This window comes from Lagopus leucura, unplaced genomic scaffold (genome assembly GCF_019238085.1).
Source record: "Lagopus leucura isolate 7727_CA_CO unplaced genomic scaffold, USGS_WTPT01 105-7_obj-0_obj, whole genome shotgun sequence".
NCBI classification, from domain to species: Eukaryota; Metazoa; Chordata; class Aves; order Galliformes; family Phasianidae; genus Lagopus; species Lagopus leucura.
Genome location: NW_024969012.1, coordinates 24,853 through 52,096, shown reverse-complemented (window position 1 = coordinate 52,096; position 27,244 = coordinate 24,853). Strand labels below are relative to the sequence as shown.

Here is a 27,244-nt window from a genome sequence, read left to right as displayed (position 1 = left end):
CCTCATGGTCACCATCAGGAAGGGGAGCAACCCTGTCTCAGCTGTCCTCAAGTGCCAGCACCAGGTCCCTCCCCCAGAAGGGCAGAGGATGTTGTCACAGCCCCTTACTGTGCTCCACTCATAGCAGGATGGTGCAGGATGGCTGCTGGCCCAAGAGTAGCTCTGGGGCAGGCAGTAATGCTCAGGCTGAGAGCCATGAGGGAGTTTAGAACACCCCACCCCTGCAGTGGGCTTCAGGGCTCACTGGGGAAGGGTGAGGGAGGCAGCTCCATACTGCTAAGAGCCATGTGCAAGAAAGAAGAGCAGAGCTGAATAATGGGATGCACCAAGAGCTCCCTGGGATAAGGGGGCTGCGAATCAGTTGTGATAAGGCTGCAGGAGAAGCCACCCTGCCCCCCAGTACCTGAGAGAGTGGCAGACAACAGTGGAAAACAGGGTCAGCCCCAAGTGCAGATCATCAGGCACATCCGTGGTGAGGAGTGCTAAGTGAGCCAGGAGGTGGGGCAGCAGCCAACAGGGCAGGCTCAGAATCGGTGATAGTAGACAGCGTGAGTCCCAGTCCAGTAAGTGCTAGCAAAGTCCATAATAACAAGGAAGGGCCGAGGTCAAGCTGGGAAATCAGTCTGTGGGAAGATCCAAATGCAAATTAATGGGGGGGGAGATGAGGGGCTGTGGCCAGACGCAGGCATGGCTGTCACTACAACCACGGTTCCAGCACAGAGTGTCATCCCTTGCCAGCTCCCTCAAGATGGGAGGGTCAGGCCTGGCACCAGTGGGAATGGGGCAGCCCTCAACTGCACAAACACCAAGCTGGACCCAAGCCCAAGGCAGCAAACCCCTGCCAATGCTTTTGCAGTGCAACATCCAGCACCTTACCTGGAAGAGCCTGTTGCATTCTGTTATCATGTGGGCCAAGCCCTGCGTGGCTGCCAGGTTGTCGCTCAGCTCCTTCTGGTCCGGCTTCCCCAGGCTGCATTTCCTCTGGCTTGATCTGTGAATCAGAAAGGAAAAGATAGTGACCAAGAAACTGTGTGGGATCAGAAGTGCCATGCAAGGCTTACATAGCATCACTGCATCACCCCTGCTGGGCCACCCTGACTGCAACCAAGGTGGGGCCAGCTGCTCAGGAGAGACAGGGCACAGCACTTTGCTTCCCAGATCACATCACACATGGCCACAGAGAGCCATAACCCAACTGCTCTTTCTGCAGCCTTCAGCTGCTGTGCTCGTCTGAGACCCTGCAACATCCGCAAGGACTACATGGTCCACATTTCAAAAACAGACCCCTCTTTATTTCATACTCACTATATGACAGAATTAATCCTGGTTTCTGCCACTTCTTATCTATGTGCATTCCTGCCAAACGGCTCCAAAATCCATTGGGAGATCAAGTCCTCAGCCACACACCTCAAAGGCAGCCTCACCTGCCCCGTGCTTTGAAGTCTGAACCCTGCTCTGCAGCATTAATGCCTGGTTACAGCACTGCTGAGGGTTCAAAGGAACCCCCTTCTGCACAGTGACAGCAAAGGGAAAGCTCAGACTCTCCTTCTGATTCTGGTATTTCAGAGGATTGTTGAATTGAAGCCAGGAAGTGCTCACAGGCACCTGCAGCTGGGAGGAGTAGCTGCCCTGTGCTCCTGCCTCACTGAGAGCAGCCCCAATCTTTAAGTCACCTATGGGGTGACAAGTGGCTGTGCTGCTGGGCACTGTGCTACCCTTAAAGCCTCCATGCCCTGAGACATGTCTGTCCACACCCAGGGGCACAGAGCACAGCAAACAGCTGTGCCTCAGGAGCATAGATAAGGCTGAATGCTCTCTGAGATTCCATTTGCCTGCTTTGGCCCAAGGGCACCTTCCTCTCCGCACGTAGGAGCAGGAGATGTTATGCAACCCAGATAGCATAACTTCTACTTAAGGAGATAAACGTGCAGGATCCCTGTGGCTCTGTTTGGCAGAAACAATCCCTTATCGCCCAGAGGAACGAGTGACAACAGCTGCTGCAGGCTGCCAGGGATCTGCAGGTCCTGCACACCCCACGGTAACACAGGCAGTGGGCGCAGTCAGGCAGCAGAACAGGAGGTGCCCCAGAGTGCCAGGGACGTGCTGCCTTGCTCACACACTCACCAGCAGTGGGACAGGAGGGGCACATTGCCTGTGCTGAGCCTGAACTGAGGGCAGCTCCCACATCTGCACCAAACCCCAACTAGCCCCCCTAGAAGCACTTGGTCTGTGACAGCTACACAAAGCATTGGTCTAGCAAAGAAAAATGCTGCTGCAAGCAGCAATGCTCAACAGGATGAAATACCGAGTGGAGGAGGAGGAACTGTCCCGTCTGAGGGTGTTGAGGTGAAACAGCGATGGGGCGAGACAGACAGCAATGTTGGTTGGGGTCATTTGGTTTTCCTCAACACACGCGACCACATCTCGTAGGAAGAAGAGGAGAATTTTCAAGGCTTCCCGGTTCTCCTTAGGCAGGAGGAGAATGGCAGCCTGGACAGCCTGCAGTTGCTGGTCCTTCGGCACATCTGGAAACAGAAAACAATGGAAATCACACATGATTGCAGGGCAGCATCCAAAGGCATGCCAAGCAGGGCACTGAGAACATAGGTTCATGCACTGCCCTTTCATTCCAGCTCACAGCACAAAGGCTGCTACTGCCATCACAGCACATGTACAGCTTTTGCCCATGGCAATACACATTCCACAATGCTGGTGCACTGTTTGTAGTTTTTCTTCAGTGTCGTGCCAGTGGGCTTACAGAGCTGGCTCTAGTTGCAGCCCAAATAACAGCACTGAAGTTGTCTTTTCAGTCAGGCCCTGACTCATCTGACTGTGTGACACTAAGGTCACATCATAGCACCAGTCCCAGTCTGTCCAGCTTTATACAGCCAAATGCTAAAGAAGCACAAGATTCTCAAGGAATTGGAAAGCCAAAGCTTTTGTTACCTACATTGGTAGATGTGGAGGAAGGATTCACAGAGCCTGCTGGTAAATATGGGCTCAGGAAGGTCTCGGAAATACTGCTTCACCATATCTGCCACATCAAAGGCTGACTGCCCTTCGTAGCACACACTGTTCGACCTGGTTTCATTCATTTCTCTTAAGGACAGGATCCTGGATCTAACACCAGATTTGCGGAACAGGCCAACCTACAAGGGAAAAGGAAAAAGTTAAAGACAAAGTCATCAGGACTCAAACCTCAACACAAAATCATTGCTCCCTCCCTTTCCTTTCGATAGTTAAAACCCTACGGTAGCAGGACTTAACACCAACATATTCTGGTACCAGTGGAAGCAGCATGGCTAATCCCCCCAGGCATACCATGACTGCTTAGTGGTATGTCCTCAGGCCATACCTGGTCAAGGAAGTGGCTTCTTAAATAATCCAGTGCCTGCAGGATGCCGATAGGCAGCGGGTGGTTTGTTCGCTGAACGTTCAGCAGCAAGGGGACCCCAAAGACATTTTTGTCCTTGTAGTCAGAGGTGTTTATTTTTTTTGATTTTGGTATAGTCCTGAAAACAAAAACCAGCACACGTAACTTAACAGCTGTCCAGCACAGCTCTGCCCAGTCCGCACTCGCCTCCGGTCCTGTAGTCTCTGCCAAGCACCTCTGTCACAGCCCCAAACATGGGAAGATTCAGAGAGAAAATACAAAGTGCTCTGAAACGAGTGACCAGTGAGAAACAGAAGTTTTGTCTACAGCAGATGAAATGCTGGAGCCACCGCAATAAGTGCAAAACAGCCCTGATTTAGCAGGATGAAATTCTTCACTGTGGACAATGTCACCTAGTCAGACAAGGAAATTCACCTGCTTGTTTTAAATCCTGTCTTTCCAACAGTATTTGCTTTAACAACAGACTACTTACCAGTTCCAGCCCTGCTTACTGGAAGGGGAGTATCTGTCCATGACAGCAGTGAGTTTCAGCAGTGCCAGCTTCTGTGCCCGGGCCAGCTGGGTGGCCGATGGACTGTCAGCCTGTGTGGAAAAGCCTTCCACGATCCTGCTGTCTTCCACAGACCCACACTGCTTCCTGTGCCTACAGGATAAGTGTTGGTCATGCCAAAGGACAATTTCCCATTGTCCCTCTTAGCTTTCTGCTTGCTTCTGTGAAACCCCCAATACTCAACACAACCCATGCCTCCCAAACAACCTGTGGTTAATCACTTACAAACAAAGTGCTACTCTCTACGGCTGTACCAAAGATTTCAGTAAGAAGCACAGCAAGCCAGCCGTAAGTCTGACTCCAAATATCTAAGTACTGATTGAGTCATAAAATCATTAAGGTTGGAAAAGACCTCTAAAAGCATCTTGTCTAAGAACCAGCCCATCCCTACCGTGCTCACGTGTCACTCAGTGCCACATCTCCACAGCTCTTGAACAACTCCAGGACGATGAGCCCGCAACCTCCCTGGGCAGCTGTGTCACTGCATTACCACTCTTCCTGAGAATAACTGCTTCCAACTACCCAACCTGAGATCATGAGAGCCCTGCTTCCAACAAGATCAGAGCAGACGTAAGTAGACTTCATGCTGCCTACAGCCCAGAAGTGCTTGGCACCACCAGTGCAGACTCTAATTCCCAGAATAGCCTCCCTTAATTATATTTTGTTCTGGAATAACAATTACGTTTTCAGTGGAGAGAATCAACAGGGAAAGCTTCTAGAAGGGTGTTTTAATAGAGAAACCCAAGGATGACTGACCTGTTGGTCTTTGTAGGGTCTGTTATGAACACCAGGTCTGTAGAGCTGAGCTCCTTGCCCAGCTCACAGCTGTCCTCTCCCTCAGAGGACAGCACAGCTGCTCTCTTAACTTCTGAGTGCTCTGTGTCAAGAGAGATTTCTTTAGGTAAGGACGGATACAGAGACGTTAAGTCACTGGGTAAGTCCAAATACCCATCATCTGAGAACTTCTCTGTCCACTGATCAACCAGCTTTCTGAGACCCTTGACATCTTCTATAACACTGTTCAGTTCTGAAAAAACATCATCATCTCCAACTTCTGCTGCTTCCAGCTTATCAAATTCAACATTAGGCATGTTGTCATACACACTCAGCCTGTTATCTGCGCGTGAGATGGGGCTGCTGGGGGCTTTGGAGTCCTTGGTCTTGCTTCTGCTCCGGCTCCCTCCACAGCCAGTTCTCCAGCTGACAGGAGAGTCATCTCCTGGAGACACAGGACTTTTCATGAGGGCTTTGGGGAAAGTGCCAGGTTTGTGGCCGTGTGGTACTTGAAACATCTGGTTTGTTTGCAACTCTACTTCATTGTTTAGGTTTCCCTGAGATGCATCACTCCACAGCAGGCATTTGCCCAAGTCCTCAGCACACCTCCCCTTTCTTTCACAGCAGCTTTCTGGTTTTTTAAGAGGACGGGCAGTGCTCACCGTTCTGTTTTCAAACTTATTGTTTCTTATGCAGCTAGGAGAACAGGAAGAATTGTTCTTTGTTTGGATGCCAGGGAGGTCAGCGATATTTACACAGTTAAGCATCTTCATCTTCTCCTCATTAAGTCCTTCCAGAAGGAAAGGTTCACTTATGATGGGTTTGGCCTTTGACTGACCACTCCTTAAGTTGCTGCTCCTTAAGTGCAACTTCTCCATTTTCTTTAGAAGGCTCTTCCTCTTTTTGTACGGTGACTTATCCCAAAGCTTCTTCTCATTGGTGGCATTTAAACTGGGGGGAAGTGAGCAATTAAAGGCAGATTCCAGTGAAGCAACTTTACTGCAAGAATTCGGGCTGGCTTCCATGTCTTCAAAAGACTTTGGGGAGCTAACGGCATCACTGTCACCGCTGCTAGTGCTATGAATTGATGACGTATCGTGTTTGTCACCATGGTCCAAAAGGACTCTGTTTTCATTACCAGTGCTCTTCAGCATTGGGCTGCCTGGGAGGGATGCACCAGCACCTTCTGTAGAACCTTCTAGGCTCTCAAGGCGAAACCACTTCTGGCTGCACCGCTCATACGCCCATTTATTACTTATTGCACAAGGTTCATCATCATCGGAGTCGTCGCTCTTGGAAGAAAAGTACATTTCAAGGGCAGTTTTGAAAACATTACATTATTAAAAAAATGTAAACAAAACTGCCTACCTCTGAAACCTACATACGGAAATGTAAACATTCAGTTAGCAAAGGTCCTACCCTGAGGTCTGCTCTGTTAGTTGAAAAACATGGTGACAAACCACAGCCCAGCATGCTGACAAGCCCGCTAAGTTTACCATAGCAAAAGATGGCAGATTTGATCTCAGGATAAAAAATTCAGTTTTGCAGCAAATCCGGAGGATTTGGCCAAGTATTTTTACCCAAAGACAAACAAATCAAACACTTCATGCTTCAGTGACCAAAACTTCCAGGTAGAAAGTCTCCTCTTGGAGACCTCAGCCACACCAACCATTTGCACCAGGTACCGTGTTCGCTGTGTTGCCCGCACACCAAGTGAGTGCCTGGCAACAAGCAATCCTTCATACACCTTTGAAAAAAGTATTTTAATATAACAGTTAATCACCTTCTTACTGAGAACATTAACCATATTTCACAAACATACCTGGGTCCTCTGACAGTTTATTTCCACTTCCATCAATGCACACTTATTCAACGTGTTCAGCCGTCTAGGGTAGAAGAAAAAGAGTTGAATTTAATCTTTTTTTTTTCCCCTCAAAAAACAACATGCTCCAAACTAGTAGCAAACTTCTAAACTGAGTCAGCATTATTGGTGCCAACAACTGGTGCACAGCCACATGTTCTCCATACGTTTTGGCCCAACCAGTGCCCACTAACTTTGACAACACTAACCTGTGACATTCACAGGTCCAGTTCTGCCATCTCAAAACTAAAGAGGACTGTACTTAACCAGATGCACTTGTTTTAAAAAAAATCTTATGATGAGCTTTAAGGATTGACTGTGAAAAACTGATTCAAGATTTTGAAAATGAAAGAACACTGTGCTGACTTCTTAAAAGAACATAAAAAAAAAAAATGAGGCTGTGAAACTAAATCCTTGGAAAGAGTTATTATCCAACATTTTAATTAGAGCCTGCAGAGTCAGTTATGACGCAGTACAGTCACAGCATAAGTAACACTTCATACTCTGACACAAATCAAGCCAGGAACAGCTGAGTGACAAACACCTTGTGGAACCTGCAGGTGTTGAAGATGATCCAAGAGTAACATTTACCTGAACAGTGATTCGATTGCATCTCCATCTAAAAATTCATGGTCTTTCCTCACAGTCCTTATGTCAATAGGAAACTGCATATCTGCAAATAAAAAGTTGGAGCTGAAATTTGAATGGCAGGGAGTTTTGCCACAGGTTTAGCACAGGCTAAATACATCAAAGTCTATTTCGACAATTTTTCTGCGTGTCCAAAGAATAACGCTCCAAAGAAGAGACCAAGAAAATTATAAGCAACAGAACATCACAGAAGCAGAAGTCACACTCTAACCTCAACCAGAAAAGCTCTGGTCCAGTGCAGAATTCTCCTGAGGCCACTCCAGCCTCAATAAGGTGTCACTCCTGCAAGAACATGCACCGTGCTGCACGCTTTCTATAGTTTTGCATGAAGATACTGCAGAATTTGGAGGTGCTCCATCAGAAGTGCCAGATTCTGAAAGAATATTCATATTAGCAGTTCTGTTTAAGCTCCGTATCAGCTGCTCTTTGGGATCATACCTTCAAACAGCTGGGCATACTGGGGAAAGCCGGCGGCCCGCAGCCAGGCACAGGCTTCTCTGGCTTCAAGTTCTGCAACGAGAACATAACATTGCTCACTTACAGGGCTCACGAGTAATGCTTTTACAGAATACACAAGCTAGTTTCATCCAGAGGATTCCCAAAGGGCCTTGTATACGAACGTATCATCAGTATACTACTAAGAGAAAAAACTCACTGCATCCAGCGCATTTACACACGCATATCTCTGTAGCGGTGGTTCTGACATAGGATAGACATCAAACATGAGAGTTCAGTTGTAAGCATGTACTCGAGATGCACCAGGGCCCTCATACAGCAAAGACCATTTGTGTGCTCTGAGCTGATAAAACACAGACAAACCCTATAAATAGGCCTTAAATCCTATCACAACATTAATAACGTGGACTCTGCCTGAGCATTCCCAGAACAAGAGTTCTCAGGAGTACCTGTTGCTAGGGCCCATCAATATTTATTTCCTTGCCAACTTCCCACTCGACTTGGCAGTCACTTCAGCATAACAGATGTCAAGAATTAACTGCTCACTTTCTGACAATCCATAGAAACCTATGGCCAATGCTTTACCATTCCCACAGGAGCAAGAGCAGAATGTAACTTCACAGAAACACTCAACAGATGCCTCAAAAACATAAACATGTTTACATGAGGGCATGCCAGAAAGCTCTAACTCGGCAAAGACTGGCAGCTCTTGGGTCTGTTGATGGAGAGGAATCCCATGCTTGCACACTTTTTAACATCCTCATATACTATGGCACTTGTCAGAACAGACACGGACCAAAAGGCAAAGGCTCCTTTCAAATGAATGTTACAAAAGCACATTTAAAAGGCAGAACCAAGTCTGACGTATTCCTCAATGGCCTATATATGCTATGCTAACATTTGTTATTGTACCCAACACTGTAATTTATCACAATCTTTACCAAAATGCAGCACTTACTGAATACCAAGGCAGGGGACCGACAAAGCACAACCATTATACTCACAGAGAAAACCACAACAGAGAGCAAACCTGCTGACAGGAGCCAGGAGAAGGACCAGTGTAACAGCACAGCAATCTGAGGTTTGCACATGGGTCAGACCACGGAAATAAAGCTCAGCAGTCTCACGCTCAGCCCTGCTTGCTACTCCCCAACACTCTAGATGGATGACACTTTTTAGAGCAAACCAAAACCCAAGCTGTGATGAGAAGAAGAAGAGGCAAACAAATATTTTGTGGCTAGCAATGACACCAGCTATGAGTAGGACAGAAAACACAATGATATTTTCACACCTAGAGGTGGCCTCTTCCATAGAAAGAAGGGGCAGTGGTGGACACACACAGGGCAAGGCATGGGGCCAGGCTGCCCAGCCCACCCAGCCCTGTAGGAATGCTTGCCATGAATGTGCTCTTCTTTACACTGGGGTCTGACTTGCTCTCTTATCTTTGAACTAATTTTCCAGGATATTTATAAAAGTTGTGGTAGGTGCAATACTTCCACCTTGAGACAATCAAAGAATTATTAGAGTTAAAAGTCCCCTAGTCCAGCTCCCTGCAATGAACAGGGATACCTACACTGGGTCAGGCTGCTTAGAACCCCATCCAGCCTGACCTGGAATGCCTCCAAGAACAGGGTATCCATCACGCCTCTGAGCAGCCTCTACCAGTGCCTCACCACCCTTACTGTGAACAACTTCTGTATACCCAATTTAAATCTCCCTCTTTTCATCTGAAATCATTTCCCCTCGTCCCATCACGATGCAGTCTTCCATTTTTGAGTGGTGGTCAGGTCTTACTTCAGAGCAATTTCAATCTCCCCCAAACCCATACCAAGGAGAGGTTTCTTGCTGCTGACAGCACCTTGACATCAATTACCCCAGCAGCCCACTTTCCAGCTTTTTTGCAGTTCTGTGCTTGTGAGAAATAACAGATTTGCTCAACAAGGCAAGTTCTCAAGGCACTTCTGCTCCTCCCTGTGCCATGCAAATACAGGTAGAGCAGGTAAGACGACTGATTCTGCCTTTATTATTATTATTATTATTATTACATATTACCCTAATCTGGAAGGCAACTGGAAAGAAGTCCAAAGAATTCTGCTCTTCTCCAATTTCTGATTACATGGGAAGACTTTTTCCACACAGTGTTAATCCTGCTACAGCAGCAACAGACAAGACAAGGCCCAGGCACCCCTCCTTGAAACCTGTTTTATCAGAGATGAAGGCAGACTGCTCCCCAGCCCAGCCAGTGCGGCTGCCTCCCTTCCCCCAGCAGTCCCAAACCATTGCCCTGCTCAGCCTCCTCAACAGCCAGCAGTCCTCCATACAGGGTAACATAGCAAAGACTAATTGCACTTTATTAACCCACCAGAGAAAAAGCAAAAGCATCCTTGCTTGGAATTTTGCCAGGGTAATTTAGGCTCTACACAGACAATAAATATGTACATCTGGAAATGTAAACAGTGAGATATCTGCCCTTTGTTTCCTACTTCACTGTCATGCTGTTGTTTTGGAATCACAGCCAACTCCTCAGTTATCACAGCTGAGAAGTGCAATCTATCCCCAGACTTTGCGGTGAGTTTAATTGCATCTTTATCCAGCTCCTTGACATTAGCTTCCCAAGCTGATTACTGGGGCTCCCAAGCCACCATTAAGATCTTTGCTCGGATCCTTGTCATTAGCTTCCCTTGGCAGTCACTGGGACCCAGATAAGTCTGAAGGCATTTTCTTTGCAGATCACATTAACTAGCTTGCCAGCGTTCGCTGATCTTTTAATTCCTTCTACATGTTAGAGGAAGTACTGTTTGCTCCATGTGATTTTCAAAGGACTCAGCAAAATTAGGTGTCCAACTCCCATCGACTTTAGAGGATTTCTAAAATCACACTTGAGCAGTATTCTCCAAGCAGATTGGAGATAAAATTCCCTGCAGTCCCAGACCCAGTGCTTCTCCATGCTTTGCTCCTGCACACTGTCCAACAGCAGCAGGTACAACATTCTGCATGGCTGGTGTTTTACAGGGACTGAGATAAATTCCATGTGAAATACTTAGGAGGAGCTGTAGCTTGGGTAATTGCTTGCTTCCAGTGCAGCCAACATCAATAAACCTGTATTACAGAAGTAGTGTGAAAAAAGCATCTTGCCCATGCTGTGGCATAACACTAAGTTTTCCTTAGTTCTGATTTTTAAGCTGAGACACATAAAATGATGAATTTCTAATAGAAGGGCACAACCAGCCTTTCCAGCCTGAACAGCATTTGTGCAGGGATAGTGAAACAAGGCAAAGAGCTCTGTGTAGGCTGGTCTCAGAAAAACTAGAACATTTAATGTTACTTCCCTGGAAGTTAACTTAAATCACTACTAATTTGATAGCTTCTGGACTGTTAGGCATTACAGTTAGATAGGACAGACATAAGGTAGAATGCTGCAGTAATCCACAGTGACCAAAAGATGATTCAAACACTATGAGCCACTCTAGTGTCTATAAAACTCTGTAGGACAATGTGCAATGTTAAGGCTCTTGTATTCCAGAACACTAAAATAATATATATAGCAGGGAAAAAAAAAGAAAAAAAAAAAAAAAGAAAAAAAAAAAAAGGAGATGGAATGAATGCAATACATAAGCAAGAATTTTCTATTTAAAACAAGAATTCCTCCTGGGCCTGGGCCCCAAAGAAATGCAGTAGTCTCTAGAAGGCAGTCACAAGCTCCCTCTGCACAGACACATTTGATTGCAACTGAAATCCACTCTTTCCTGATGGTAACAAATACAGAAACATTATATGACAACTAAAGGAGGAACGACTGTAAGTAGAGATGCTCACGGAAATGGAAAAATCTTTTGCAATAAGAAATGCCCTAGAGTAGGCTGAGGAATCTGAAGCTGGACAAGAAACCCCACATTTTGTTTCTGAGCTGCTGACAAAGTAATGGAACAAAATAATTTCCACCTATTTTCTTTTTCTGCCAGCCAAATAAATAGGTGTGTATAGGCAAAATATCATGAAGACACTCAGGCCTCCAAGGTTCTCTTGACTATTTCATTGCTCATAGGGAAAGAAAATCAGAGCCATTTTGTCAAGTTCGCACCTTCCACTACCAAGGAGATGAGAGTATAAAGCCCAGAGGGGGGCTCAACACATGTGCAAAATAACAGTAGCATGTGACAATAAATGCATAAGGATTTGGGGCCTGGTGCCACAGTCAGCACCAGTGAACAGGTTACGTTTTCCTATGTGGATACATATACACATACGCATACACTTAAAGGCATGACCTCATTTCAACAAACACCAACCTTCACAAGTTAAACCGTGCTTTTTGAAGATTTCTTTGGCATAGGGAACATTAAGAGACCAGGCTCTTGTCTTTGCAACACAAAGATCCTGGATCTTTCTTTTACTTCCCAAAGGGAAAGATGCTTGCATATCTTAACAACAGGAGCCATAAAGAACCTAAAAGATTTCTTCACAGGGGTATAGAACTGCCTTAATACTGAAGTTTTTGGCATGAAGGCTGCTGCCTCCAGATGCTCTCACATGGCCAGCTTTGACTCTGGCCAAGATGTCAAACACCACAATTGAGAGCGTAACAAAACAGCTATGCAAGAAGCAATAACCTCCAACTTGGCTGTAGGTTCCACCTCAGTGCCAGCACTAGGAAAGTGAAAACACAGCAAGAGGGTTGCAAAATGGCATGCATCTTGAAGTCTGTTTCTCATGAAAAGGAGTGGATGAAAACAACTGGTATAGCTACAAGTTGCAAAATCCAGATGGAAACGCACTGATACTACTGCAGTTGCATTCACCTGATGAGTGTGGTGTCCTGAGTTTGAGAAGGTGTGTACAACCTGGCTGAGTGTTTCAGGCATCTCTTTCCCCAAAATGAACTTTCACCTCAAAATTGAGTGCTTCCATTTTGGAAGTATACATACAGTTTCACTTTTGCTTTCCTAATAAAAAGAGCTCATAATTTGTCTTTTTCAGATGGTCATAGAAAAGCTGCATGATTTGGGTTAGACTGATGGGCAGGAAATACATAATACAATGCAGAACACACAGGTAATACATTAAGACAACAGTTAAAAGATGGATATTTGAGGCAGTGGGGAAGAACTGTCAGTTCCACAAAAGAAAATTAACAAACATGATGACTTAATTTTATCTGATCACTTCCTATATTAATAAGTCTAACTAAACCAAAAGCTCCCAACCAAAGAAAATCTAATGATTGAAAAAGTATTTTCCCCACAGACAAAGGCTGGGGGGTCACTATCTATGACATCATCTGGTCACTGTGAGCGACCTCCTTTTCCATCTAAGCAAGTGTCAGAGTTAACCAGACACCCAAATATCGGTGTTTTGGAATTGGTTTTTACCAATTATTACCACTAGTGGGGTTTTGCATGGGAGCAATGGGAGCAACGTGGTGCAAAGAACTTGTAATCCTGTTACAGGAGAGCTGGGTACAGTGGTTCTCCTTAATAAGAAGCACTGGAGTAGAGAAACTTCAGTTATAAGTAATTGATGAAACCAATTATTAATCTAGTAAAAGCTGAATGAAATCCTGATAGAATGCAGACTAAAGAGGTTTAGCAAATGCTTGAGTTCTCTACAGTAGTTTGGTTTGGCCACATTCACACCCTTACTTTGTTATTTGCAAGCATTTGAGAGCCCACAGTTTTGCTCAGATTAATAACCTGTGGCCAGCAGCTCCTCCTTGTAGCTAGGAAATTTGCTGGTCTCTATGAACAGCTAATGTTTGTTCATTAGTGACTGATCAGCCTGCATTCCCACCATAGGCTGAAACTTTTTCCAGTGGTATTTGATGTTTGTTTGCCATTCTATTCCAAGAATGTGTCAACAAGAAAGAAAGAAAAAAAGTACTGCTTAATCCCAGCCAAATCTGTCTTTGCCGACCAGGAACTGATTTTATGATATAATTCATGTTATTTGCTGTTTTCCTGGATCAAGCTCATCATCAGACACATCCTTGACATCTTTGAGAACTTTCTAGAAAACAGCATTTTTTCTAATACATATCTATATTTATATATACACACACACACACACACACATATATATACACACGTGCATACATATATACACACATTCTCTGGGGTGTCAGAGAAGCAGAGATGCATTTCAGCTTTCCAGTTTGGAAACTGGAATGTGAAGAGGACATTAAAAGAGAACACAAATAAAGCAACTGATGCACACAAATAAAAAATGATGAGAAAAAAGAAAAAAAAAAGACCACAATCAGAACATGAAAGGCGAACTGTGGAATGGCAGTAAGAACTTGCCAATCCATTTTCCAAATGTACAAAGCAGACAGAGGATCTCCAGTTGCAGCCACCATATGGACTGTGACAAGAGTCAAGAAGTGGCTCAAGAATCTCATTGTGTTAAGGTAACTTTCTTTGGAGTGATTCTGTAGAAGTGGAAAAGCATTGCTACGATGACACTGGCGCCCTAATCACACACCTCGTTCCTGCAACAGGTCTGGAGACGGCTTCAAATCAACATAAAGGTAACATAAAGCTACATTCAAATGCGGTGGTAGGCTCTGTAACACACTGATGTATCTCAGCCATGCCTTGTGACCAGTTTTAATCCCTTCGTGCCAAACTAAGTGCTTACTCAAACAAGAGTACAGAGTCCACTGCAGCTTTTCAAACATTCTAAACATCTAACATTTTAGCACGGCACTCCCAGCACTCCATCGGCTTTGCTCTCTGTTCTGTGGATCCAACATGTCCCTCGTCAGAGTTTAAGTTCTGCACATAACTCGTGCTGACCTCTCTCTCTTCCCCAGAGCGCTCGTCTCACCCAGCTGTCAGGCATTACAAGACTGCTTATTTAAACACAGTGCATCAAATAACTCACAACTTTTTAAACATTTCTATCAGCATTAAATGGTTAGAGGACATCCAGAAATGTCAAGACTCCTTGAGCTGGGTTGGCCCAAAATGGGCGCAGCACCGAAGCAGTTTATGAAGTGGCTGCAGCTCGTATCAGCTTAAAGCCCTTGGCAAGCATCCTAGCTCTCAGCCTGTCTCACGTGGGATTTGCAGCATAGAGCACTAAATGTTTGAAGAGCAACTGCCTGAGACACCAAACCTTCATTGTGGTTTAGTCGTGATTCTCATTTTAGGAGATAACAAAGAACCTGAAGCCAGTACTGAAGCCACAGCTTTGGTTCTGGGACGGCTGGCAAGGCCCTTTCCCAGCTCCTCTCCCAGCAGGGCTGGCAGTACCTGTTCTGGCTGACAAAGCATTGCCAGATCCAGGCATAGATCTGGTGACCACCTGAGCCTCAGTGCTATCTCACACGGCATTGTGGAGACAAGACAAGACATTGGATTTTAAATCTCATATAAGTACATTAAAGATACGTGGCTGCATCCTCCATAACACCTGCGGTTGATCACAAGGTGCCCACACCAACTGACAGGTATGAAAATGCATCCACTGTCCAGATTCCACCACAAATCAACATGAGCCTGTAAGGCTTGAAGACTTCAAAGCCTTTCATCTTGGTTATTAAACTACTTTGTCTTTATAGACCTTCCAAACTCAAAAGAACATTATTTCACATTCCAGATTTAAGGATGATGCTCAGAGAAGAAATATTGATACTAAAACTAGCAAACAACTAAAACCCATTAACAAAAGCATTTCAGATCAAAAGATCATGTTTTGCCTTAGCTGCCTTCAGATTTCATTGCTACTCAGTCCTTCCTTAAGACTGAATTAGAGCTCGGTGCCTGCCTAATCATGACAGGAGGTTAAGGTCTTATTTGTGCCCAGGCACGACACAATTCTTGAACCAAATAATTTTTCCTTAGATGGGTTGGCGGTGTATTCTGTTTCAAGACGTGAAGTTGGCAGATCACAACAGTATGTGTTGTGCTGGGAGACTGCTGACAGAAAGTAAGAAGTGGGCTTCAATTCTTCAGTGTATTTTTAAGCAATGAGACAGATAAAGCTGGTTAAGTTGGTATCATAGAAAACATACGTGTCATTTCTTCTGGTTACCAAATACACACCAAATTTACTTGAGGCATTACAAATGTCAGAGGCTGGTACAGAGTAAAATTTGGAAGGCTCCTCATCTACCTAGTCAAGGAAGCAAGTTTACATTCCATATGTAAAAGTCTTTAGAAAGATCAAGAAAAACACACATTATCCTGACAATACCAGGATGTTAGCATGTGCACATTCTCACTTTGTCCAAAATATTAACTTAGTATGCTTTGAACAACACAAATCTTTCTCAGCCTGTTCTGCAAAGAAGATACCATCCCTATGTCTACCACCACTGGTAGCAAAGTAAAAGGAATCAGGCCTTCTGATTCCAGTCAAATTCTAACACATACAAACTAAACATCAAAGCAGGAACCTGGTTTCAGCCAAACGATGCATCATTCTCCATAGGCACAAACCCACCTAGAACGAACTGATGGACAAGCATGTGCTGCAGTTCATCTGTTGCCAAAAGTTTACTGTCATCTACCTTTGCCCAGAAAACACTGTGACATAGTTCAGTAATGGCACCATTTGTCATGTTTTCCCATGTTCAAGAGTGCTGGGTTCCAGCTGACCCCCAGGCATGCTGTGAAACCCCTTCTGTGACACAGTCCTTATCTCTGGAGTGAGGGAGCACCCAGGCTGGTAGGAGCTGGTGAGTTGGTTTACATCAATATCAGTTACTCAACTTCACTGCAAATCTTGCTGTTCTTATAAAGGAGACGCTTTTCCTATGCTAGGAATACTAGGAATACGAGTATTCCTACGCTCCTTCTTTCCTCCTCCCAGAAATACCATTCATCATCTTTAAAGAAGAATGAACAGTAAAAAGGGGAAAAAAAAAAAATGGGCACTGCTCCCTTCCAGCACCAAGCCAGCATAAGCAGTGACAGCACCCACACTAAATATTTTACCATTAATAGCTCCAATATAAAGCTTCCTGGATGATCTATGGAAGCCCTGCAATCAGAAGTCTTACAAGCTTTGCTCAGCCACATTTCCAATTGATGGCTTTCTGATGAGAGGGGAGTTGCCCTCACTTCTATCATCATACTTAGAAATCCATTTAAGTCTCTTTGAAGTTACTTGAATGATCACTTCTGAAAGGGTATAAAAAATGCTGCTAAGCCATATTTGTTATTTCTGTGAAGTCTAGAAAGTGTAAATGCTTAAATCATCGACCAAGCACATAGCATTCATATTCAGCATACTTTTTAAAAGCATACTTAGCATACCGCTGAGAAAGATCACTCTGCCGACGGAAGTCAAGTGCCCGGATTAATTTAGAGGAGTGTATTTCACAATCCATCATTCCAGAACAGGAGAACAAGGACCTGCTCAGTTAAATTAAATGGCAAGTTACTCAGGAACATATCAAAGGAAATCCATCTCTGCACTGTGTCTCATTCAGACATGAAATTCAGGGCTGACATGACTAACAGCCAAGCAGGCTAGCTGGATTTAACAAGAGACTGTTATTTATTTACTTGCACTCTCACACAACATGCAAAGTGACAATTTATCTGCATCGTGACACAAGGGAGCAGCTTCAGGCCAGCACCCTTCAAGGACTCTTTGAAAGAGAACAAGTGTAAAAAAAAACAGCCTGGGAACAGTGGGCTGGAAGCAAAACCAGCTTTACAGATACCACCAAAGCCTAAGATTCTCACGGGGTATTTTTAACTTTTTTTTTTTTTGTATCTTTAAATAACTTCTGTATGTTCCATTTTTCCACCAGCTCTTCTCCTCAGTTCTCCCTTCACATTTTGGATTTTTTTTATCCCTGCACTTGCACAGATATATTTAACCCAACCTTCTCATTACAGGAAAAACAGTAGTTCGAAACAGGATGTCCCAGTGAAATGCAAGTTCCTTTAAAATCATTCACTCTTTAAAAGTAAATCGCAGTATTACCCTCATACTGCAATATCTGACAACATTCCAAGGGAAAAAAAAAGGCAAATTTCACCATGGAAATGTATGCTTACAGGCCAGTCAACTTCTGGGAGGCTGTACCTCTCAGCTGGGAAGTCAGGCTGAGTCAGTCATCCCACAGCCTTGCAAACATCAACAGACAGCCACCAGCTGTGACCTGAAGCACAGCAGTCAGCAAACATTCCAAGCTGATGTCAACTTTGATAGCAATAGCTTTTTCCTCCTTATCCAACTTGATGGATTTGGGCATATCTCATAAACCTCATACACAAACCAGCACGCTGTGAAAAGCACTGGAGTACTGGAGGAGGCATTGATCCAGAGAGCTGTGCTGACTGAGAAGGCAAAGTGAGAGAGCAGAGGTTGCTGCTGGCCACAGCTGATCACAAAAGCTCCTTGCACAGCTCACCCTCTAGGGCCAACCTGCTGCAGTACATCAGCTTGTTGCAAATCAGCACGGGGTATCACTTCCATCATCTCAGTGCGATTAATATCTCCATTGCAAATGGTATCTTCTGCCAAAATACCGACCATTTGTTTTTATACGTTTGGCAAAACACTTTTTCCTTTTATGGGCTTGGCCAAAATCAGCCCAATTTTTCAGGTTGATTGGGCATTTGGCAGTAATGCACCTAAATGGCTTTCTAGTGCTGTATGATAACTGAGCGTTGCCACAAGAAGATTTATGGCACAGAGCCCCAGGTAAGGATGCTCCATTTTCCTGCAGACTGATTAGCACTGTCTATTTCAGTGATTTAAGTGTTTTCTCAAAGAAGGCATTCCAAGAGCTGAAATGGATACATATTGTCAGCTTCTGGCAGTTTAAGTGCAAACAGCTGCCCTGAAAGCTCTGCACCCTACCACAAAGAGATGAGCCTCCCTAAAAGCGAGTCAATCAAAGGAGATAAATCCTTGTGTCAGCTCCAATTATTGAGATACTCCAGTTAACTCAGGGAATCATACACATTAGACTGGCTTTAAATGCCCACGTGGCTGGGACTATCCCATTGCTCCTGGGAGGCAATTTCACTGACAAATCAAGAGGCTTTTCTCAGCTAGTTAATTCCAATTAAGTTTCTCCTCTCCATTTCATCCTACTATCCATTATCCTCAGTCAGCTACCCTCAGCAATTCCTCCCCTGCCATGCTGCTTGTGTTAAGAGTCCTGGAAATAGTGACATTATTACAAGTACCTGGTGATGAGACCCACGAGACCTCCTAGCACTACAGCCTCAGAGCAGACAGCTAAAGCCATTTAATCAAGCCATAAGCTTTAATTTAGGCATATAACTAATCTCCTCTTTGTTATTCCTTACGTGCTGTCTTTTTTCTTCTGAGAAGCTTTGTTTCTTCTGATTATCCTAACCGCAGATACTCAAGTGTGAGGTGTGATGGTGCAGCCTTAGAAAACAGCTGCTGCAGAATCAGCTCCTGCTATCCACCTAGAAGTGTACAAGCACCAATGTCCTGAAACACTGTGAGCAGAGGTAACAGTACAGTAAATGAAGGTTTTTTTTTTTTTTTGCCATACCACTTTATATAAAATGCATTACATTAAATAATTCCTTTCCAATAATTCCTCTGATAATTACTTGGAATAGACGGACTTTGTGGCACATTCTAAGGTCAGCATCAGACCACCTCAAAGAAGAACAACTGTAAAGGCCAGTAGAATCAACTATATTTTCAGTAGATAATACTCTGAAACAAAGATTATTTTTTGTAAAGTTCCATTTTCCCCTTGGGTTTGTTTTCTAATGATAAAATTATATGCATCAAAGCTGAATTGCACTCCTGAAACCATTTATAATCTGGCTGCACACTGGCACATCTTATGTTCTTGAGATGGGATGGACACACTGCTTCCCAGCTCCCCTTCCTGTACCCACACTGCCACCTTTCTCACACTCTCAGGAAGAGAAACGTAATGAAAATGACATGTAAACATATTCCTCCAGCACAGGAAGTTCAAAGGTTTTTCCAAGTTTATTTCAAGAACCAAGAGGAATTCAGCTATTCCCCCCCCCCCCTCTCCTGAACACAGCAGTGAGCATCACAGGGCTGCATACTCCTTAGAGAAAACAAAACCCCTCTCCAAAGAGCAGCAGGAGGGAGCACAGACACACTGGCCTCAAGGAGCAGTCCCTACCTGTGGGCCCTGACGGATGAGCCCACAGGTTCAGTAAGAGCTGGCTGTTGTCAATGCAGGCACTCAACAACCTCTGGCTGACCACTGTGACTGGGAGAAGTGCCTCACAAGGGCAAGAGGACCCAGAAAACTAAAGGCCGGTCAGCCTCAAATTGGAGAGGGAAGGTGATGAACCAGCTAATCCTGGAAACCATTTTCAGACATATAAGCAATGGGAAAATCATCACAAGTAGACAGCTTGGAATCACCAAGAAGTCATGCTTGACCAACTTGGTAAAGTTTCAATGATGGACCAACCACATCCAGTTCTGTGGACTCCCCAGCAGGGGCATGGAACTACTGGAAATGCTTCAGCAAAAGGTTGCTAAGATGATGAAGGGACTGCAATGTTTCCCATGTGAGAAAAAGCTAAGGGAACTGAGACTGTCCAGCCCAGGGAAGGCTCAGGGACATCTCATCAACACACACAAATACCTGAAGAAGGGAGAGTGCAAAGAAGAAAGAGACAGACTCAACGCCCAATGACAAGACAAAATGTAATAGGCAAAAACTGAAACAGAGGAGGCTCTGTCTGACCATCAGGAAGAACTTCTGTGCTCAGCAGACAATGGAGAACTGGCATAGTTGCCCAGAAAGCTTTTGGACTCTCCTCCTTTGAAGAGCTTCAGAAGCTGCCTGGACGTGGTCCTGTGCATCTGCTCTGGGTGGCACTACTGGAGAGGGGCTGGGCCAGAGGACACAGAGGTCCCTTCTAACCTCAATCAGTCTATGATTCTGTGAAAGAAAAGTTTGAATCAGACATGCAGAACGTGGACGCAGAACTTAAAAGTGTCTCAATCCAGCTGCTGTCTCCTGACCCAGCTAGTCCTCTTTGAACTGCATTTCAGCACCTTTATGTAATCATTAATAACATTTCTAATTGGCCACTGTATGATAATACTTCATCTCTAGCATACTCATACCGCATCTGAATTATTCACTGCTCCTGCTTTGAATCATGACCAATGATGATTGGATTAGATGATCTTGTAGGTCCTTTCCAATCTTGTGGTTCTAAGATTCTATGAGCGTACAATCTTGGAGAAAGGAAATAAAGATGAAGATACCTGCAAAAAAGGATGCCTCCTTCAGCCCTTCCAACTGCATGAGCAGCAGAATAAACTGATTACAAAACCTGCAGCCATTTTCTCTGTCAGGACAGAGAAACATTACTAAGAAAAAGAAAACTGGAAGAATTTCAGAATGATCTGTTTGTAACTGAACAGCCACTCTCAGTCCCTATCACAGGTACAGCAGAGAGCACCAAGCCAAAATCTGCCTGTGTTGCACAAACTGAATTCCAAAGGCACTACTCTGAGGTCATCTGAAGTCAAATTCACACAAGTGGGAAGACAACTTGCATAGATTTATACCTGTGATTAATTTTATACCACATGCCATCCCACTGAGATCCCACTGAGGGATAAAATGTGCCTATGTTCAAAAGTCAAGGTTTAAGCTCTGACCTAGATTTACACCAGCATAGGGAACAGCACTACATAGCCCAGTATTTGTGCTATTCAGGCCAAAGAAAGAAATGTGCTGGCAGCTGTGAACAGTCTGAAAATCAAAATCCTGATGAGAAGACCTTCATGCAGAGGTTTGGCTTGTTATTGCAGATGACTCTCTGCATATCCTGTATCTTTTCCCCCCCCCCCCCCCCCCTCTCAGAGATAGCTGACCTTAAATGCAAAGGGATAACATAAGTCAGAAGGAGCATTTACTACGGATGAGCTATTTTTCTTTCACGTTTGCAAAAACTGGCAGGAGCCCTTGTTTCAGCTGGATTTCAGACTCATGGGTGATCTGGAATTTAACATTATTTATGTCTCTGTAAATAGAGAAAGCAATGAAAAGGAAGCAAATTGAAAAAAAAAATAAGCAGAACACAGCTGAGGTCTGATAGCTTTTCTTTTTGGAACCATTCAACTCCATTTCCACCCTTGCCTTTGCTGAAGTCAGATGACTATTCCAGTGGTTTGAGGGCATGCTATATAGAAGTTAGGATATTCGTAGAAATTGGACAACGCACTTCTATGCTGTTTCACAAGCAAGGAGCATGAAATGTTTTACAAATTCCAGGAACTAACTTGCGTGGCAGCGCTCCTGCTGCAGGCATTCAGACTATCTGCTCACAGCTCTGCTGTATTAATTGCTGTGCAGGGATGCTGAACTAAACCCTTTGCAACACTGGTTCAGAGATGGGTACTCTGTATTCTGTATGTGTGTAGACAGGATCACTGGGCAGGGCTGAAACCCTGCTGCTGCTGCCACTGAGGCCATGCTCCGGCCTCTCAATCCCCACCCATTGCTTTTCATCAGGTCACAAGGATGCATGGCCAGATGCTGCCTCCCTGCCCACCCCGTGCAGTACGTGGTTCCCCAGCAGCCCACCCCCCGACTCCAGGGAGCTCTCGGTAATATAAAAGTAACTGCTGAGTGCAGAGGAGAGCCACAGTTCAGCACTCCACTTTCAGCATTGACCAAATTTGCACCTTGCCAGAGGGGGCCATTCCTCAAGGGTGGGGTTGCAAAGAATGTTTTTAGGAAAGGTTTGTTTGCATTTGCATGTTCCCAAAATGGTTCTAGGGCCAAACCCATCCTGGCTGCTTTTCAAAGCTGTATTTGCCATCAAATAACACACAAAACTAAGCAGCAAGTTCTTAAAATATTCAGAAAATGGGTTCACTTTTTGCCCATGTTATTTCACAGAAACCTTCCGACAAAGTTAAGGAAGAACAGAGTTGTTCATTATACACAAGAGGAAACTAAGAATGTTATCAAAACCAGGGGCCAGTCCTAGCAGCATAACAGGCTCCATCCACACCTCTTCTTTGGCCGCTCATCCCTCAGAAGACCTGTCCTTGAGCTGATACCACTCCTTGACTGAATGCCCCAGCTTTCCCACATGGAGGGAACTGTGGGAAAGCAGCACAACGCAGCCCTCCACAGCAGCTCCACAGCAGCTCAGAGGAAGCTGTCATTAAGTTCAGAGTAGAGATAAAACAGCAAGTCTTGAAGAATGCATTCTGATGCACAATAGTTTTCACTTTCAAGCATTTTTCCCCTCTAGCATTAGCATACATTAATTTTGTGCATACTTAATGTGTAGCACCAGTCAGGTTGGAGCAGCATTAGGCATTTGGCTCGAAATTCAGGTGTCCATGTAACATCAGGCCCTGGAAGTGAAACTAGGGTGACATTTTCCAAAGTATCTAAATTTGCTTCACTCTCTAAGTTCTACTGAAACTTGCTTGAGGTGAATTTAATGGAACTTTCAGGCACCCAAATCTCTTCCATGTTAGATTCTGTTCTCAAATTTAACAATAAAAAAACTGCCTGGAAAGTCTGAGCTGTTGAGTATAAAGCAGGAATCTGGATAGCACAAACACGAGCATATCTGAGCACAACTCCTTTGAACAGTAAGGGTTAACTGCACTCATGGTCACACAGCAAATCAATGGGCAAACCTGAAGCACTGCCCTCAGGGCGTATTACATACAATCAGATGCAGGAGTAATTGAAGAGGCTTAAAAGTAGCATTACATCAACTTAAAGTATGGCTAGAAAAAAGCATAAGGAGACCCAGTGATTTGCTGAAAGGGAAGAAGAGTCAAGAGCAGAGCTGACGTTTGGCCTGAACACCTTATTTCATCACACTGGTAGCCTAGCACTGGAAAATCTGCTACTAACTTATACTGTGTAGAACTTCTGGTTTTAGTGTCATCATTTTCACTGTCCACTAAAGGAAATACTGAAGTTCTGAACTCAAAAAGAACCTCGCACTGAACATCAGCTTTGACACAAGACGCCCAGTGCCTTGACTCGGACCTCGCACAGGGCTGACAGCAGCTGCTGGGCAAGCTGTGCCTGTGTGCAGCATGAGAACCAGACCTGTGAACCTGAGAACCAGACTGGCCCAGCAGGGCACTCACCAGCCCTACCTGACATCTCACTTCTCATTTCAGCTGCCAAAACTGCATCTACAGTTTTGAAGTATTTCCTGTTTCCTAATTTGAATGGTTCCCTCGGTCGTTTTTCCACTCAGATGCTCAAGCATTTTTGGAAAACATCTAAACAGGAAGAGAGCTGACCTCTTCTCCCTGAACATCGTGTACTCGCTTCTCCTGGCACCAGAACATAACTCGAGTGCCAACTCCCACAGTGACTCCAGGACACGCTGAGGGGTGGATCCCTCACCATGCAATTGACATTGGCACTGCTTGCATGCTTGGAAGGGTGGCATCATCCAGCAGGTCTGCTTCTCTGGGATGGTGCTGGTCCAGGCACCAGGTCAGGGAGGAGCCACCCCACAGCCACCACAATCTAGGGAAGAATGCCCACGGACTCACGTGGTCTGACAGTGGGCCAAATACTTATTTCTGGTAGATATTAGGCAGCTCCTCTCCCATACAATTTTACATGGCACAAAACCCTTTTGGGGTTTTGGCCAGCCAAGTCAGAGGGAGCTGCGTGAGCATGTGAGGTGCCAGGAGGGATCTGCTTGCTAAATTTGCTTGCTATGCTCTGGATTCAGCTCTTCTGCTGGAGTAAATCAAATGCTGACACAGAACAAGAGTGAAAAGTACATGAGCAAAAGGAAAGGACCTGTAGTTTTCCATGCTCACATGCTTTCCCTGCAGAGCACCAGGCTGGTTATCTGCACTTTCCTTAAGAAGCCCTAATGTGCCTAGAAATTACATTTCACATATGTACTATATATATACACAAAGTGCTAGTGGGAGGGCCTTGCAGCAGTTTAGTCACACTGCAGAATTTAAGATTGGTGGTAACTGCAAAAAATTAGGTTTAGATGAATTGCATGATTTTTTTCCACTCCCAGAGACTTCCTCTTCCAAGTCCCATAACCATCCCAAATAAGCAAACCTGCTGGAAAATGCCACGCTACCAAGTCACTTCAGTCTCTATGCAGGAGGAGACCTTGCTGCCACAGCCATCACCACTGGCAGCAGAGCCCCAGCCCACAAACCCCAGCCACCAGCTCTGGACCCTGGTGGCTCAGGGCTGCTCCAACACACGCAAGGGTGCTGCATTCTGTATTGCTCTGGACAATCTGAGGCATTTCTTCCAGGGAAGGAGAACATGGCCCACGTCAGTCCTTGAGAGGCATCAACCTCTATCTCCTCTGCTAGGGCTTAGCAAACTTGGGTGGGACAGCCCAGGGAAGATTTTGCTGTTTTCCCTGATGTTCAAAGCAGCTCACTTGGCCTCCTCTCTGCATGCATCCTGAGCATCATCTTCCCAGCTTTACCAAACATAAATCATGCTTCTCCAAGACCCAGACAGGCTACACCATTTCCCAGAGCCAAAACCAGGCAATCCCAGACAAAGCAAAATTGTAACATATTACTGCCCAGAAAGACTCATGGTGTGAAAATTAATAGAGGTGAGTAGTTTGCAGCTGTCTCCCGTCTGCTGGTCTGCTTCAGGGGAAGTGATGCCCTCTGTGCATTGCAGCACAGTGTCTGGCACATCGGTCACAAGCTGTCATTTAGATTTATCCAAGTTCTTCATTTAATGTCTGACCAGTTGGGAAGCAGCTCAAGGCAGATCCCTGCAGTTTCTCCTTAAAGCTGCTTCAAGCAGCTCTCTAGCTTCAGTAATTAGTAGTGTGTTCAGCTAAAGCCCTGAACACACAGAACCCTGTGCTGATAAGGGACACTGAGCCCGCAACACCAGTGGGACAACGACAGCAGGAGCTACACATTGAAGGCATTGAGGTTCAAAACAAGTTTTCATTCTGAATTTTGAAATCCACAGGATTTTTAGGAATGTTTTTAAGTTATGGATCCTTTTGAAAAACCTTTACACTCCATGAGAGCACCTTCATCATGAAGCGATGCACACACAGAAACAGCACGGGAAGACACTTGCATGTTGGTCATGGGGGAGAGGAAGCAGAGTTGGTGTGAGGCAGGGAGCAGCCCTTGTACTTTCACACTGTAATTCACTTATTCATTAAGCAAACAAATCTCACTGGATACTCTACATACTATATAGTCTTCCACCCATATATCAACTTTTAATAACTTCATGAAGTTTAGGAGAAGACTTCACAGCCCACCACAAGCCAGGCCAGACCCAACCAAGCATACATTCCACCGTTGGAACATTCAACAAAACACCATGCAAAGTTAGCTCTCCTCTGCTGTCAAACCGACCAGCCGTTCAGCTCAGCACACCCCAAGCCACAGCAGTGAGGTGCGCTGAGGCTCTGCCATTTGCTGCACGTAGCATCCGCAGCTCACTGCCATCACTGCCTACAGCAGCACCTGGCCTGCATCACCCTGTCAGCCTCGTGTTTCAGCCCTCCTTGAGGCTGTTCAATTTCATGCACCACCACCAGTGACATATTTGGTGTTAGCTTGAACAACGATGCAGAAATTAAATCAATAGGCTTTGCCTAACAAAGGGAAAGGCCCCATCGGGCACAGCCGGGCTGTGGGCTGCTCACTGAGAGGAAAAGCTCCCAAACACCACGTGTAATATGGAGAAGGTCACGTTTAAGAGTCTGGCTGCATTCCTTCCCCACGAAGCAAGCAGCCCTCCTGTGCTGGGGCAGCACTCCAATACAAAGCATTCCTGCGCTGACCCTTCCCAGCACACACCTAGCACCGCGGCCATTCTCACGGTCTGTAGCTGCCACCATCACTGCACTCATTCCCAAAGACTAGCGATATCCCCCTAAAGCGACTCACGCCCCAAAGCAACCGCGAGCCGCCCCGCCCGGCCCCAGCACCTCCCCGCTCCCGAGTGACGCGAGGCGACGAGAAGCAAACGGACTCCAAACTTGGCTGGAAAACCTCAACACGCAGAAGGCTGCAAGCACAGCTCGATTTATTCTACGGAGAGGCACGGAATACACTTTCATCCCCCGTAGCGGCTCCGGCCAACGGCTCTCGAAACCCAGCCGGGGCGCACCGCATCCCGACGGCGGTCGGCTGCTGCCCCCCGGAGGCGACGCGTGCCCAGCACGGCCACCCCACGCCAGGCGGTCGCCGACTCTCAGATGTTCGCTTTGTACTTTCTAACTACAGGTTTTTTGTGGTTATTGGTTTTGTGGGTTGCTTCCCCCACCGGCACCACACTGCTAGCACTGGAAAGTTTTCCTCTTTCTATCTAAACGTACACCGGCGCAAACCAAGCCGCCCCCAAACACGCCCTACTGTCTGAAACAACACTGGAAAAAAAACAAAATAAGTACGGAAAAAAGTACCTGCCATGGAACGAACGACGAGAGCCACGTCACGCCAAGCACAGCAACATCTGTCCCTCCGAACGACTCGTGGGGGCAGCTGAGCCCTGCCGCCCGCTGCCCTTTAAGGGGAACGGGGAGATCCCACCCAGCGGGGTGGAGAATCCCGGCTGGGAACCGGGAGAGCGCAGCTGGGTCAC

At 45.5% G+C, this 27,244-nt stretch overlaps 1 protein-coding gene across 1 annotated transcript; it reads right to left on the bottom strand.

Moving 5' to 3' along the window:
• Positions 1–6: 6 nt before the first annotated feature.
• LOC122193964 (rho GTPase-activating protein 7-like) lies at positions 7–27,244 on the bottom strand. Its single transcript, XM_042894877.1, has 11 exons — positions 27,066–27,244; positions 7,666–7,737; positions 7,171–7,252; positions 6,541–6,604; positions 4,701–6,010; positions 3,867–4,037; positions 3,356–3,512; positions 2,951–3,149; positions 2,306–2,525; positions 877–991; positions 7–623 (listed from the first exon to the last, which is right to left on the bottom strand). The coding sequence occupies exons 1-11, from the start codon at positions 27,070–27,072 to the stop codon at positions 606–608; spliced, it is 2,415 nt and encodes an 804-aa protein (XP_042750811.1). The 5' UTR covers positions 27,073–27,244; the 3' UTR covers positions 7–605.